This window comes from Notolepis coatsorum, assembly GCF_963971535.1.
Source record: "Notolepis coatsorum genome assembly, chromosome: 2".
Lineage (NCBI taxonomy): Eukaryota > Metazoa > Chordata > Actinopteri > Aulopiformes > Paralepididae > Notolepis > Notolepis coatsorum.
The window spans coordinates 54,995,032-55,008,497 of record NC_140166.1 but is presented as its reverse complement, the minus strand read 5'-3'; the positions used below and the strand labels follow the sequence as shown (position 1 = coordinate 55,008,497).

Here is a 13,466-nt window from a genome sequence, read left to right as displayed (position 1 = left end):
TAAACTTTTACTGCAATCACAAAAATATACTTTAAGTGTGATTCTTTCTTTGAGTAGAACCTTCTACGTTTTTGACTTTAAGTAAACATTACGTTACTTTTTAGTCGTTAGTAAACTTTTACTGCAATCACAAAAATATACTTTAAGTGTGATTCTTTCTTTGAGTAGAACCTTCTACGTTTTTGACTTTAAGTAAACATTACGTTACTTTTTAGTCGTTAGTAAACTTTTACTGCAATCACAAAAATATACTTTAAGTGTGATTCTTTCTTTGAGTAGAACCTTCTACGTTTTTGACTTTAAGTAAACATTACGTTACTTTTTAGTCGTTAGTAAACTTTTACTGCAATCACAAAAATATACTTTAAGTGTGATTCTTTCTTTGAGTAGAACCTTCTACGTTAGGTTTTTTTCAAATCTGTAATACATTTTACTCCAGAGGCACCTGACAGCAGTCATTTCGGTTCATATTCTTTCGGCTTTTGATACCTATTTAAATAGTATAAAGCCCAACTCACTTGAACTCATGTTCTAAGCCCCGGAACCTCCAATCCGTTTTGACAGACCTATAAACCAGTGACTTGGCCGCCCCAGCACTACAGCGTCCTGTATGCTGAAGCTTCCGAGCCCCCACAAATCTGATAGGCCCGTCGGATATAGAGACCCTGATGCTCGCTCTGTCCCCCCGCGTCAAGGTGCTAAGCTTGATGAGAGTTTGCAGAGTCTCAATTTTGATCCATAGGCGCTGGTGAGTGTACAGCTCATGCAGCTGATATGGTTGGTAGGGTGCTAACCTACCAAATAGTTACTGTCAGGAAATCCCTTCTGAATGAAATAGATTACAAATTCACTTTACTTTACTCTGGGTTTAGAGCAAGGACGGACATCTTTACATATTATACTTAAAATATATACAAAATGCATGTAGTATTCTATGTCATGTTTCTTCCTAAATGACAATAACAATATATATTATTCCTCTTGACAGATGAGCTGTATGTCAAGTGCAGTTTGCACTTGCTTGAGTGTCATGTGTCAGGGCCCCAGAAGGTAAGGATACTATTGATTCTCCTTCCGGGCTTTGAATTCCTCCCTTTTTGTCCTCACCTCTGCTTGCTGTTCTGGGGTTAGTGCGGCCCACTCGTCTGCAGGTAGGTATTGGTACTTCTTTTTCCCTGTTCTGTCCTTGGTTGTTTTCGGGGGGAACTCCTGGGAGGCCCCCCTTTTGTCAGATAGCATTTTGACTTGGTCATACAGCATACATTCGATACGTAACTGGTCTTGTGACCATGCTGCGCATCGGGCTGCCAGTAGGTTACCCCCTGGGACTCCTCTGAATAGCTTTTCAAGCAGTAAGCATGATCCTTGCATAGGTGTTCCATTCATGACTGATCCTGCTGCAACATTGAGAGACATGCTCCCGTCTCGCACCTGTGGGATTAGTTTCTCCACCATGTTATCCCCTGGATCTTGACCGGAGGTCCTTACTTCTCTTTCCATCAGTTGGTCCATTGAGGCCCTTTCGGGGATCTCTAGTCCTTTGAGATGTCTCAACATGCGAGCTAGTGTCTCTTGTGCTTGCATCTCCTGAGCGAGCATCTGCTGCGCCAGCTTCTCATGAGCTAGCATCTGCTGCGCCAGCTTCTTCTGAGCTACCTGTGCCAACTTCTCCTGAGCTAGCATCTGTTGTCCTAGCGTCTTCCGTGCTAGCATCTCTTGTGCTAGCTTCTCTTGTGCTAGCTTCTCCTGAGCTAGCGTTGGTTGTGCCAGCTCCTCCTGAACTAGCATCTCTTGTGCTAGCTTCTCTTGTGCTAGCTTCTCCTGAGCTAGCGTTGGTTGCGCCAGCTCCTCCTGAGCTAGCATCTCCTGGGCTAGCTTCTCTTGTGCTAGTATCTGCTGCGCCAGCATCTGTTGTGCTAGCTTCTCTTGAGCTAGCGTCTGATGCGCTAACATCTGTTGTGCTAGCTTCTCTTGAGCTAGCGTCTGATAATGCTAGCATCTGTTGTGCTAGCTTCTCTTGAGCTAGCGTCTGATGCGCTAGCATCTGTTGTGCTAGCTTCTCTTGAGCTAGCGTTGGTTGCGCCAGTTCCTCCTGAGCTAGCATCTCCTGGGCTAGCTTCTCTTGTGCTAGCTTCCCTTGTGCTAGCTTCTCCTGAGCTAGCGTTGGTTGTGCCAGCTCCTCCTGAGCTAGCATCTCCTGGGCTAGCTTCTCTTGAGCTAGCGTTGGTTGTGCCAGCTCCTCCTGAGCTAGCATCTCCTGGGCTAGCTTCTCTTGTGCTAGCTTCCCTTGTGCTAGCTTCTCCTAAGCTAGCGTTGGTTGTGCCAGCTCCTCCTGAGCTAGCATCTCCTGGGCTAGCTTCTCTTGTGCTAGCTTCTCCTGAGCTAGCTTCTCTTGTGCTAGCTTCTCTTGAGCTAGCGTCTGCTGTTCACTTCAGCTATGTAGCCTGATGTTAGCTCGGGCTCCGGCTAGGTAGCCTTCAGATAGCACTCGATTCCCTTTTGGCTAGTTAGCCTGCGTTCCTGTAGACTAGGGCTATGTAGCCTCGTGTAGCCTCGGGCTAGGTAGCTTCACCTAGTTAGCACCAGCTCGGTAGCCGATGGTGAGCTAGTTAGCTCTCGTCTGGCTAGGGCCAGTTCACTTCCTGTTAGCACTGGCTTGTTAGCCTGTTGGGAGCTAGTTAGCTCTTGGCTAGTTAGCCATCAATTAGCTCTTGGCTAGTTAGCCTGTGGTGAGCTAGTTAGCTCTTGGCTAGTTAGCCATCAATTCACTCCTGGCTTGTTAGCCTGTTGGGAGCTCCTGTCTGGCTAGGGCCAGTTCATTTGTGTTAGCACTGGCTCGTTAGCCCGTGGTGAGCTAGTTAGCTCTTGGCTAGTTAGCCATCAATTCACTCCTGGCTTGTTAGCCTGTGGTGAGCTAGTTAGCTCTTGGCTAGTTAGCCATCAATTAGCTCTTGGCTAGTTAGCCTGTGGTGAGCTAGTTAGCTCTTGGCTAGTTAGCCATCAATTCACTCCTGGCTTGTTAGCCTGTTGGGAGCTCCTGTCTGGCTAGGGCCAGTTCATTTGTGTTAGCACTGGCTCGTTAGCCCGTGGTGAGCTAGTTAGCTCTTGGCTAGTTAGCCATCAATTCACTCCTGGCTTGTTAGCCTGTGGTGAGCTAGTTAGCTCTTGGCTAGTTAGCCTGTGGTCCAGTGAGAGCCGTTTTGGCTGGCTCACGTAGCCCCGGGCCAGGTAGCCATCCAGTTAGCATTCAGTTCGCTTGTGGCTAGTTAGCCTGTGTTCCAGTGAGCGCCGTTTTGGCTGGCTCACATAGCCCCGGGCTAGGTAGCCATCCAGTTAGCATTCAGTTCGCTTGTGGCTAGTTAGCCGGTGTTCCAGTGAGCGCCGTTTTGGCTGGCTCACGTAGCCTCTGGCTAGGTAGCCATCCAGTTAGCATTCAGTTCGCTTGTGGCCAGTTAGCCTGTGTTCCAGTGAGCGCCGTTTTGGCTGGCTCACGTAGCCTCGGGCTAGGTAGCCATCCAGTTAGCTAGCCTGCATTCCTGTGGGCTAGGGCTATGTAGCCTCCTGTAGCCTCGGGCTAGGTAGCCATCAAGTCAGCTAGCCTGCATTCCCGTGGGCAAAGCACGAAATTATGTTGCACATGTAACTCCCCCCAGAGCTTTCTTGTGAAGCGTGATTTTTTTTCTTTGAGTAGAACTTTCTACGTTAGGTTTTGTCAAATCTGTAATTAATTTTACTCCAGAGGCATTTGACAGTAGTCCTGTTTTCTTCGGCCGTTAGCACCTATTCAGTTAGTATAAATGCCCAACGCAAGGGACGCCATGATAAGTGCTCATGTAAGCCTTCGGTCAGATTGATAACCCAATAACTCATTGGTCCGCTCATCTCAACATCAAGCAGCGTCCTGCGATGTCTGTGATATCCAGAACTCAATGCGTCCACAAACTGCAGGGGTTAAACCCGACCGACCCGACCTGACACACGCACCGCCCCGTCCCCCCCAGTCATCGACCTTAGGTCCAGTGATTGGAGTTGCGGAGTCTATTATTTTATTTGCACCAGGAAGGATTCATTTGACCAGTAGGACACTCTTTAATCAGATGATATCCATTTCCCTTATCCGTCACACGTATTATCACTGTAACATTACTTAATAAGCCCATTATATAGAATCTATAATATATATATATATAGATATAGAAATAGGTAGATAGATATATATTTCTTTCTCTAGGTCTCTGTGTGGATAAAGACACACTACTAGAGTTTTACATCATAAATCAGCAGGAACATCACGGGCCGTGTTGCTGCCGACTGGTTAAAGACACACTACTAGAGTTTTACATCATAAATCATGAACATCACGAAGCCGTGCTCCCTCATGCTTAAACAATGGGTAAAGTTACAATGCAAAACATTTCAATGCTTACCCGACTGGTCAGAAGAATGGATACGAAGTGGGTTCCAAAAAGGTTTTATTTTTTAAAAATATAAGATTACAATAAAGGCACAGTTCATGGTTATAAGTACAAAAGGTTTCTTCTTACAATATATCAGAATGCAGCTCCACCAAAAATCTCCCTCGAGATGAAGTGAGTTAGCCTTTATAAAGGAATTCAAGATCTCTCTGTCATTGGTTCAGATACAGTGATGAAATTTCACTAGCCAGTCAACGTTTTAGTACGTCAGTACATATTTATCCAATCATTTCACTGTACGTGTACAGTACGTGTCTTATCATTCCCTCCGTTATTTATTACTTTGTAGTTACATATCATTCGAGTATGAGAAAGTCCCTCCACATTCTATCTTAACAGAACCTGCAAAGGGTTAACCTGGTAACCAGGCAGTGCTGCGAGGCCATCTGTGAAAACTCCTGTTCTGTATGTTCATGTGGAGGGAGGAGGAGAGACAGACACATCGGTACAGATTACTTTTATATGTAGAATTATAAAGCATATAATTAATATATACTAGCAGTATATATATGTTTCCATAATTATTACATACGCAAAAGGTTAGATTCACACAACAATATATGTATTTTGTAGTTTAACTAAGACAGTGATTCTCTCCTCTGTTCTCATCTCTGTGCCAACCTGCTCTTTTCATTCCGGCCCTGTGCAGAGCAGCCCATGCACTTCACATATGGACACATACATGTATGATACAGTACATATATATATATATATATATATATATATATATATATATATATATATATATATATATATATATATATATATATATATATATATATATATATATATATATAGTACATACAGTATATACATATATATACACATACTTGTACCAATCATTGGTTATATGTCCACTCTATGTAGGACAGGCAAGGGTTAGCATGTGTGCCGGCCTGCTGTTTGCTCGGGCCCGCTCTTAGCTCAAGGCCAGGAGATAGAGAGAGCACATTCCAGAGAAATGGACAGAGAAATGGACTGTGCAGCTCCATGCATTATCAAAAGGTTTCTGTTTCCCGTCTGACTGCATATTCCATTAACTGTAGTGTAGTTTTATAAGTGTATAAAGAGTATACAGGTCATATACATAGCTCCAATCATATATAATAAACATAAGAATATTATACAAAGTGTCACTCGTTGACTTGTGGCACTTAACATGTGTTTACACATAACGTGTTTATTCTCAATTCCTTTCTGACGGGGCATTACCAGCCAGAATACATATCACATCTAGACACCTATAGTAACATATGCCTAGATTTATAACAAATATATACAATAAACCTATTGTATTGATTCCATTGACTCCACTCTCCAAGATCACGCAAGATATTGTAGTGTACACAAGTTACAGTTCCAGAGTCCACAGTCCATAGTTCTCACAGTTTTTCACAAGTGGGAGGAAGAATCTACAGACATTCCTCATACTCATACATAAGAACAGGATGTCATACTAACCAGTGTCACTAGTTGGCTGTGACACTTTACAAAATCCAAAATAAAATGTAAAATAAATAAATGCAACACTCCCAGACATACCCCACACGAAGGTAAGGAAAAACTCATAAAAACCTAGCAATAGGAAAAAAGCACCACAGGCAATGTGGAGGGGAGAAACCTTAGAAGGGCCGTTCAAGGGGCGATCTCCCTTCTTAGATGTGGGTGATAGTAGTGTTGCTATAAAACAGGCGAAACAGTTGGTATGTATGTACATATACGTGTAATGAAACACAAATATGTACATGCAATAGCAACTGGGGTACATCAGAACACTTCTCTGTGTCTTTTATGTTAAAGTCGCTCCATAGAGTTTCTCAGATAACACCAGGGCCCTCATTCATCAACGTGTGCGTAGAATATGTTCTATTTCCACACGTAAGCACAGAATGTAGAATCAGTGTACGCACAGGGAAGTCGGGATTCATCACACGTGCGTACGCAGGTTCTACGCACACCTGTCATGATGAATATGACTTTGATCCTACGTTTAAGCTCGTGCACTGTTTTAAGTATTTGCATACCAGAAACGCCCCGATTAACCATATACGGTAATGGAATACACCCATGAAATGTGGAAAAATGGACTAAGCCGAGGGAAGCGTGTCATGAGACAGGCTGACAGACGTGTACACTTACGGTGATGTCGGATATGATATCTATTAACCATTGCTGCCTGGGCAGCGCAAACACTAATAAATACCGCGCTGGAATATGACTGCCTTTTCCCGTGTTGTTTGATTAATACCCAGGGATTAAAGTTCTCCTCAATTTTATTCCAAATCGCGATGGATCTCCCGTCAATTTTCTACCTGCTGCATATGATTTCTAGAGGCATACTACAATCTATTTTGATGTCAGTATTGGGTAGCCTATATAAACAATAATACGAGAGCATATACAAGAACAATGAATCTCACTGCATGTATGATGTAGCCTGCCTTTCAATACATGAACTTGAATTCCATCATGTTTGTGTGCGGGACTCACAAGGCTGTTGTCACAATGGGTGGTACCGGTACAGTAATAATAACAGTCCACACAATATCACGATCCATGCCATAGTAGCCTATGTTCTATTAGGACATGATCTGTGACGACAAATGTTCTAGAATGTTTGATTAAGATATCATACTCTGACAGCATGCCTATGATCAACAAAAACGCGAACATCCCATCATATACATAGTCTGTCCACTATCTGGTGTCATTGCAATGCGTTTTCTATTCTTTCTTATACAGTAAAAAGGGGGAAGAACACTATATTCATATGACTTGTATTCTGCTTACAGCTTCGAAATTCCACTTGTTTCGTTTAACGTAAAGCCTTTTAAATATAATCAAAACGTTCCCGTGTTTCTGCGGTCTGCGCAAAATAATAACGAGTTGAGCTTTATGATTTATGATGAATTGAAAATGGGGGACCCTGATGTAAACAAGACGAAAGTCTTTCTCTGGTCTGCATCCCCAATTAACAATTGTATGTACTGAGCTGTACTGTACTGTACCCATTCTGCAATCTGTTAATAAACTTTTCAATCAATCAATCAATCAAGCTACGCGGAGCGCAGTCAGTCAGTAGCCTACACCCCGTATATTCCCATAACGCTATATAAACCATGCTGCATTCATTCTGAGAGAAAGATCTATTATTCCAAATGCTATTTATAGGGTTTTGACCATAATTACACTACTGTTGCTATTTTACAATGAACTATAATGAACTACGGTTCGTACAGAACATGCCAGTGTTATTATGCACAGAAGCTCATTTCCTTGTTGTAATAATATATTCTACCACTGGGCGTCAGCTAAGTGTGGTCCGAGCTGTGCGTACACATAAGCACAAAGTCAAGTTCAAGTTGAAATTGATGAATCCCACTCTTTGCTTAGAAATGATCGTACGCACAGGGTAAGCACAAATCTGTGCGTAAGACACGTTGATGAATGAGGGCCCAGGGGTGTAAAAAGTACCCAGAAATTATACTTAATTGAAAGTATGGGTACCGTCTCAAAATCGTACTCAAGTAAAAGTCAGAGTATCTGGCTAACAACACACTTGAATAAAAGTAAAAAAGTTTCTACTTTTAAATGTACTAAAAAGTAAAAGTCAACACTTTTTTTCATTCCGGGGCGATGAAATGTTCCGTTTTGTCCTCTTCATCACTCGTACTATCGTTTGTGGCCATCTTCTGTAGCTTGTCACTCGTATTCTTCTGATAGCAGGTGTTTAATCAAAGATCCCCGCTTTCTAGTCTTGCACAAGGACCAATCAGCATGAGTATGGGCGGGTTAATTTTCCATTGATCGGGATTTGATTGGCTGTTTTTAACACTAGCACAGCCGACAAGGGGTCAAATGACCCCTAGGCATTTTCAATAAATGTATCCTCGTCACTCGGCCTGTCACTCAATGACTTTTCCTAAAAGTACCCGTTTTATCTGGCACGGTTTCTGAAATTTCTAAATGACTTCAGGAAAATGTAATTAGAACGTTATTCCATATATATATGGAATATTAAGATTAACACTTTGATTGCCAGCGTGGCGTGCACTATTTATTGTTGGATGCCACCACCCACTTCAATGATAGCGCTCTAAACACATAATCTCTGTCTTAAATTATGGCTATGTGTCTAATCTGCCCGTCGTTTATCAATGACTTGTTTGCAGTCAACATTGTCGAGACGGATTGTCTTTTAATCGGTTCATTTCATTTTTTTTTTTTTTATCCATTTTTTCTCCCATTTTTATATTTTTCTCCCATCCCAATTTCGTATCGTCCAATTCCACCCTCCCCTGTCTCGAACGCTGTTAGGCCATGCCTCCCACAAGCCGGCTGCAATGTGGACGAAGCCTTACATCACGTGTCCCCTCCGGTACTCGAGGAAGCAGCCGTCGCATCTTTTCACCTGCACAGCGCGATCTCTCAGCGTCGGGGGTCTGCGTGGGAGGGACACGCCGCCCCCGTCGCTTCCTGATTCTGCTGCGCAGGCGCACCAACCGACCTGTAGGAGTCGCTGTCCACAACGTCTGATCCCCACCCATCAGCTTCCCACCCCCTAATACTGCCAATTGTATTAGTATGAACGACCAGCCAAGCTGATAGCAATGCGGAGAGCTGGGCTCGAACCCAGCGTCTCCTGCATTGGTGGTGAGCGCCTTGCCCACTGCACCACCTAGCCGCCCTATTCATTTCCGTTTTATAGCATTTTGAACCCTCGTTTTTCAGGAAAATATATAGATTCCGTGATAAACGGCATTTACTGGAATATTTTGGCATACACAAAAAACCTTGTCATTTTTCGGCCTATTTATGAATCGTTTTCAAATAAACGCTAGATTATCGATAGTATATGTGTACTTATGCACGCTATATAAGCGATCTGAAAAATATATTCTCTCATTTCCTGATTAGCGCGCACACACACACACACACATGGGGCACATGCTGATATATAGGTCAAAATAGATCCGATTACCCCAAGACTGGTCAAATAAATTGCTTACCTCATATCAGATGTTCTCCAAAAAGATTATTCCAATTCCTGATCGCCATTCCAAATATCGATCGCGTTTATTGATTCAGCGTTGGCCGTTGGGTACTGGAAATACATAATCCACGCTGTTCTGAGGGTCGGCGATCAACTTGGATCTCTTCAGATGCCTCGCCGGGGAGTAACATGAGGAGGCTGGACCGCCTCCCCCATCAGTCTAAACCAATGGGGTGCAGTTACACAGGGAGAGACGGTAGGGGGCGGTATTTTCCCAATTGAGCTCAGAGAGAGTCTGCCACTAGCGTGAGGCTCGATTGATGAAATATGAATTCAAATCGCTAATAAAAAAAAATACGACAAACAAACGCTATATGTCGTTGGTGGCACTCAACTGGCGGCATGAACTAACGACAAATCGCGTCCCTGGCACTCAAAGTGTTAATAACGTTAACGTTAGTTCGGCCAGAGAAACAAATATACTAATTAAAATGGTTGGACCTGCGAGATTTGTACTTTGTAGGTCTGCATTTAAATGTAAGGAGTAAAAAGTACGTTTTCTTTTCTCTGAAATGTAATTGGGTAAAAGTACAAGTATACAAACCTAATAATACTTGAGTAAAGTACAAATCCCCCAAAACAGTACTTAAGTATTGTAATGAAGTACAATTACTCAAGTACTTTACACCCCAACACTAGTGACTATCCTAACCAAGCAATTGGCCACCTGGCTTGGTGTGGGAGAGGACCTTGTTCTTGACGCACTTCAACAAGTAGAGGTCCAGGCGGTATTCACTGTTGGGTGAGGTTCTCCTTTTAATGAAGATAACCAGCTTCCAGCAAAGTTACTTTGTTGAATAATACTGATAAACGTATATTGCAAACAAAACACGTGGTAATATGATGGCTGGCCTGGCTCCCTTGTGTGCAAGAGGTAAAAACCATGACATCTCCCCCATAACCCATTCATCACTACTAGACCTGTTGCACTTGTGCCCATATATAGATTTCACCTACCAGATAATTTTTTTTTTTTTTTTTTTTTTTACATAAAACCAGACACAATACATAAACAATGGAAATCCACAATAAATCACAGGACTATGATTGACACAATAATGAAATTAATGACAGTCCAGTACTTAAATCAAAATAAATGTAAATTAAAAGATGTACCCATAATAAATGCAATACAATACCTATGCTCTTGCTCGCTCCCCCCCCCCCCCCCCCCCCCCAGGACCCCTACCTACCAGATTAATCTAAACGGAAACTTGATAGAGTCTACGCATTTATAAACAGACATAATTAATAGCTCCTACACTAGACTGGGGTGGCTACCACACTACCAAAGGGTCAACCCTCACTGCGACAATACAGAAGGTTAACCCCGTCACTGCCACGCGACAAAGGGTTAACCCTTTCACAACCACATGACAAAGTGTTAACCCTTTCATGACCACACTACAGAAGGTTGACCCTTTGTGGTGGAGAAAATAAAAGCTAGCATATAATGGTAATGTCTGGATTATCCAATGGGGGGTCCGGGAGGGGGGGGGGGGGGGGGGGGGGGGTACGAGCTGGAGCATATGTGTGTAGGTTTTTAGATAACAGGTATTAAGGGTATATCCTATATATGACAATTAACTAAAATGTGATTTCATTGGATGTGCACTGTCAACTAATGCTTGTGTATCTTATCGTGTGTTGTCGTGTTTGTTTATATGTTTGTTTAAAAAATAATAAAAAAATAAAATACAAAAAAAAGAAGGTTGACCCTTTCACTGTGTGTGTGTGTGTGTGTGTGTGTGTGTGTGTGTGTGTGTGTGTGTGTGTGTGTGTGTGTGTGTGTGTGTGTGTGTGTGTGTGTGTGTGTGTGTGTGTGTGTGTGTGTGTGTGTGTGTGTGTGTGTGTGTGTGTGTGTGTGTGTGTGTGAGCAGGGTCCTGGAGCCTGCAGCAGGAGGGTGTGTGTTTAAGGTTAGGCATTGTTTCGGAGTTGCTTAAGGTTAGAAGGGTTAAGTTTAGGCGCTGTTAAGGAGCTGGTTAAGGTTAGAGTTTGACTTAGATAATGGCAATATTTTTTAACGTGCGTTCATTTCGCCGGTTAAGTTTAGGCATTGTTTCGGAGTTGGTTAAGGTTAGGCATTGTTTCGGAGTTGCTTAAGGTTAGAAGGGTTAAGTTTAGGCGCTGTTAAGGAGCTGGTTAAGGTTAGAGTTTGACTTAGAGAATGGCAATAGACAGCCAGCCGAGGTTTCAAGTGATTCGTTGCAATGTACGCGGAAATGCCATAGCATTTGTCTAAGCGGGCCTGAAAAGAAAGGCGCTTTACCGTAGTGGCGTGCGGTGACGAATGCTTCCGCATTTTTGCACTGTTGGATTGGGAAGAAGCAACACGCGTCCTGGAGCATGCAGCAGGAGGAGGGCAGCAGGGTGTTTGTGCTCCGCAGTATGCTCTGGTTGGGCCTCAGCTTCTTCCACGTGCCGGAGACCGCGCAGCACGGCTACATCTACGTCGGCGAGGGACTCAAGAATCTCGACCTTCCCTTCATGATATAGATTAGAAGGAGCAGGAGGAGAAGGTTATTGTTTTTTATTTACCGTATTCACACGGTGGGCCATTTTGAGGCTCAGGTTGGGATCCCTTTCCCAACCTGTATGTTTTTGTATAGTATTATACATTACATATACATATTATCTATTATATTTTATACTATTATTATTTGTATTTTTTGCACAATCAAGGCGGGTGTGGCCACCTTCATTTCACTACATGTCTCGTGCGTGTACGGTATGTGACGAAGACGCCTCTTGAATCACGAACCTTTCCCACGAAACCCCAACCCGATTGACAAAAGAGCAAAATGGCCACCGTGTGAATATGGTCAATTGCTTTATTTTATTTTTATTTCATAAAAAAGATCGAATAAAGATTATTTGCATTGCAGTTGTTAGATTTTGTCTTTCAGATGATCCTTAATAGGATTTGAAGGGTTTTAGGAGTGTGTCGATATCTATCAGGCACAACAGTAAGTAGAAGTGTTATGTCACAAATCTTTGGGGTTTTGCATACTGCGTAGAATAGCCCTGTATACTCTTTTGAGACCTCATCAAATTACCACATTGGAAAGAGATTATTGAGCTTTGAGACAAGATTAATCATGGTTTAAACATTCTTTAAAGTTATTATTGGTACTAGGTCTGGAATGCTCTTTGAATACGCTTCTTAATACTCATTCTTAGTGATGTTTCTTGAACACATACATTTTGATTCCTTGTACATATAGTAACTCACCAACAGTGATGCCGGTAACGCGTTACTAAGTAACGCGTTATTGTAATCTGATTACTTTTCCCCGAAAATAGTAATCTAACGCGTTAATCTTTAAAAGCCAGTAATCTGATTGCAGTTACTTGTCCAAGTGGCTGTGCGTTACTATTTCGTTACTATCTCATCATAAATTCATAATGCAGGCGGAATGCAGTATTTTATTTCGTTTTCGACAGTCAAAAATACATTTTGAGCTGTTTTTCTTATTTGGGAGTGACGTAGTGTGGCAGTGAAAGGGTTACACAAGAATGTGTCCCGCGGCGTGACTGGACTCTCTGTCTGTGAGTGACTCTGCTTTGGTCCAATCACATTCCCCATCCACAGTCTGCGAATCAGAGGCAGAGTAGGGCGGGTCTTCACAGCACGTCATGTGACATATGCGCCAATCGTGTGACAGCAGGGCTCCGTTGTTACAGCCTCGTCTGCATTCGTCTGAGAATTCCACCCCAAAACGCTTGTCTAAACGCAAAATTAAAAGTGAAACCGCAAGAAGACTTTTGCGGTTTCTGTTCAGACTTCCACCCCAAAACGCTCGTCTAAACGTAGCCTCAGTCAAAATACTGTCTACCGCTAAAAATAGCACATCCAATTGCATTGAAAGCATCTGGAATCACAACACTAGCCAACGCTTCGACTAGGTACAGGAGGACTCGGAGGCCAGCCAAACAG

At 42.9% G+C, this 13,466-nt stretch overlaps 1 protein-coding gene across 1 annotated transcript in view; it reads left to right on the top strand.

Annotated features, from left to right (window-relative positions):
* LOC311223364 (radial spoke head protein 9 homolog) overlaps window positions 1–12,025 on the top strand; it is a gene marked incomplete at both ends in the record, with an annotated part of 54,791 nt that extends 42,766 nt beyond the window's left edge. Inside the window, one exon of the mRNA XM_084308154.1 lies at window positions 11,855–12,025. Within this exon, the coding sequence (XP_084164280.1) occupies window positions 11,855–12,025 (171 nt within the window). The remainder of the gene's footprint in view (window positions 1–11,854) is intronic.
* Between the last annotated feature and the right edge of the window lie 1,441 nt (window positions 12,026–13,466).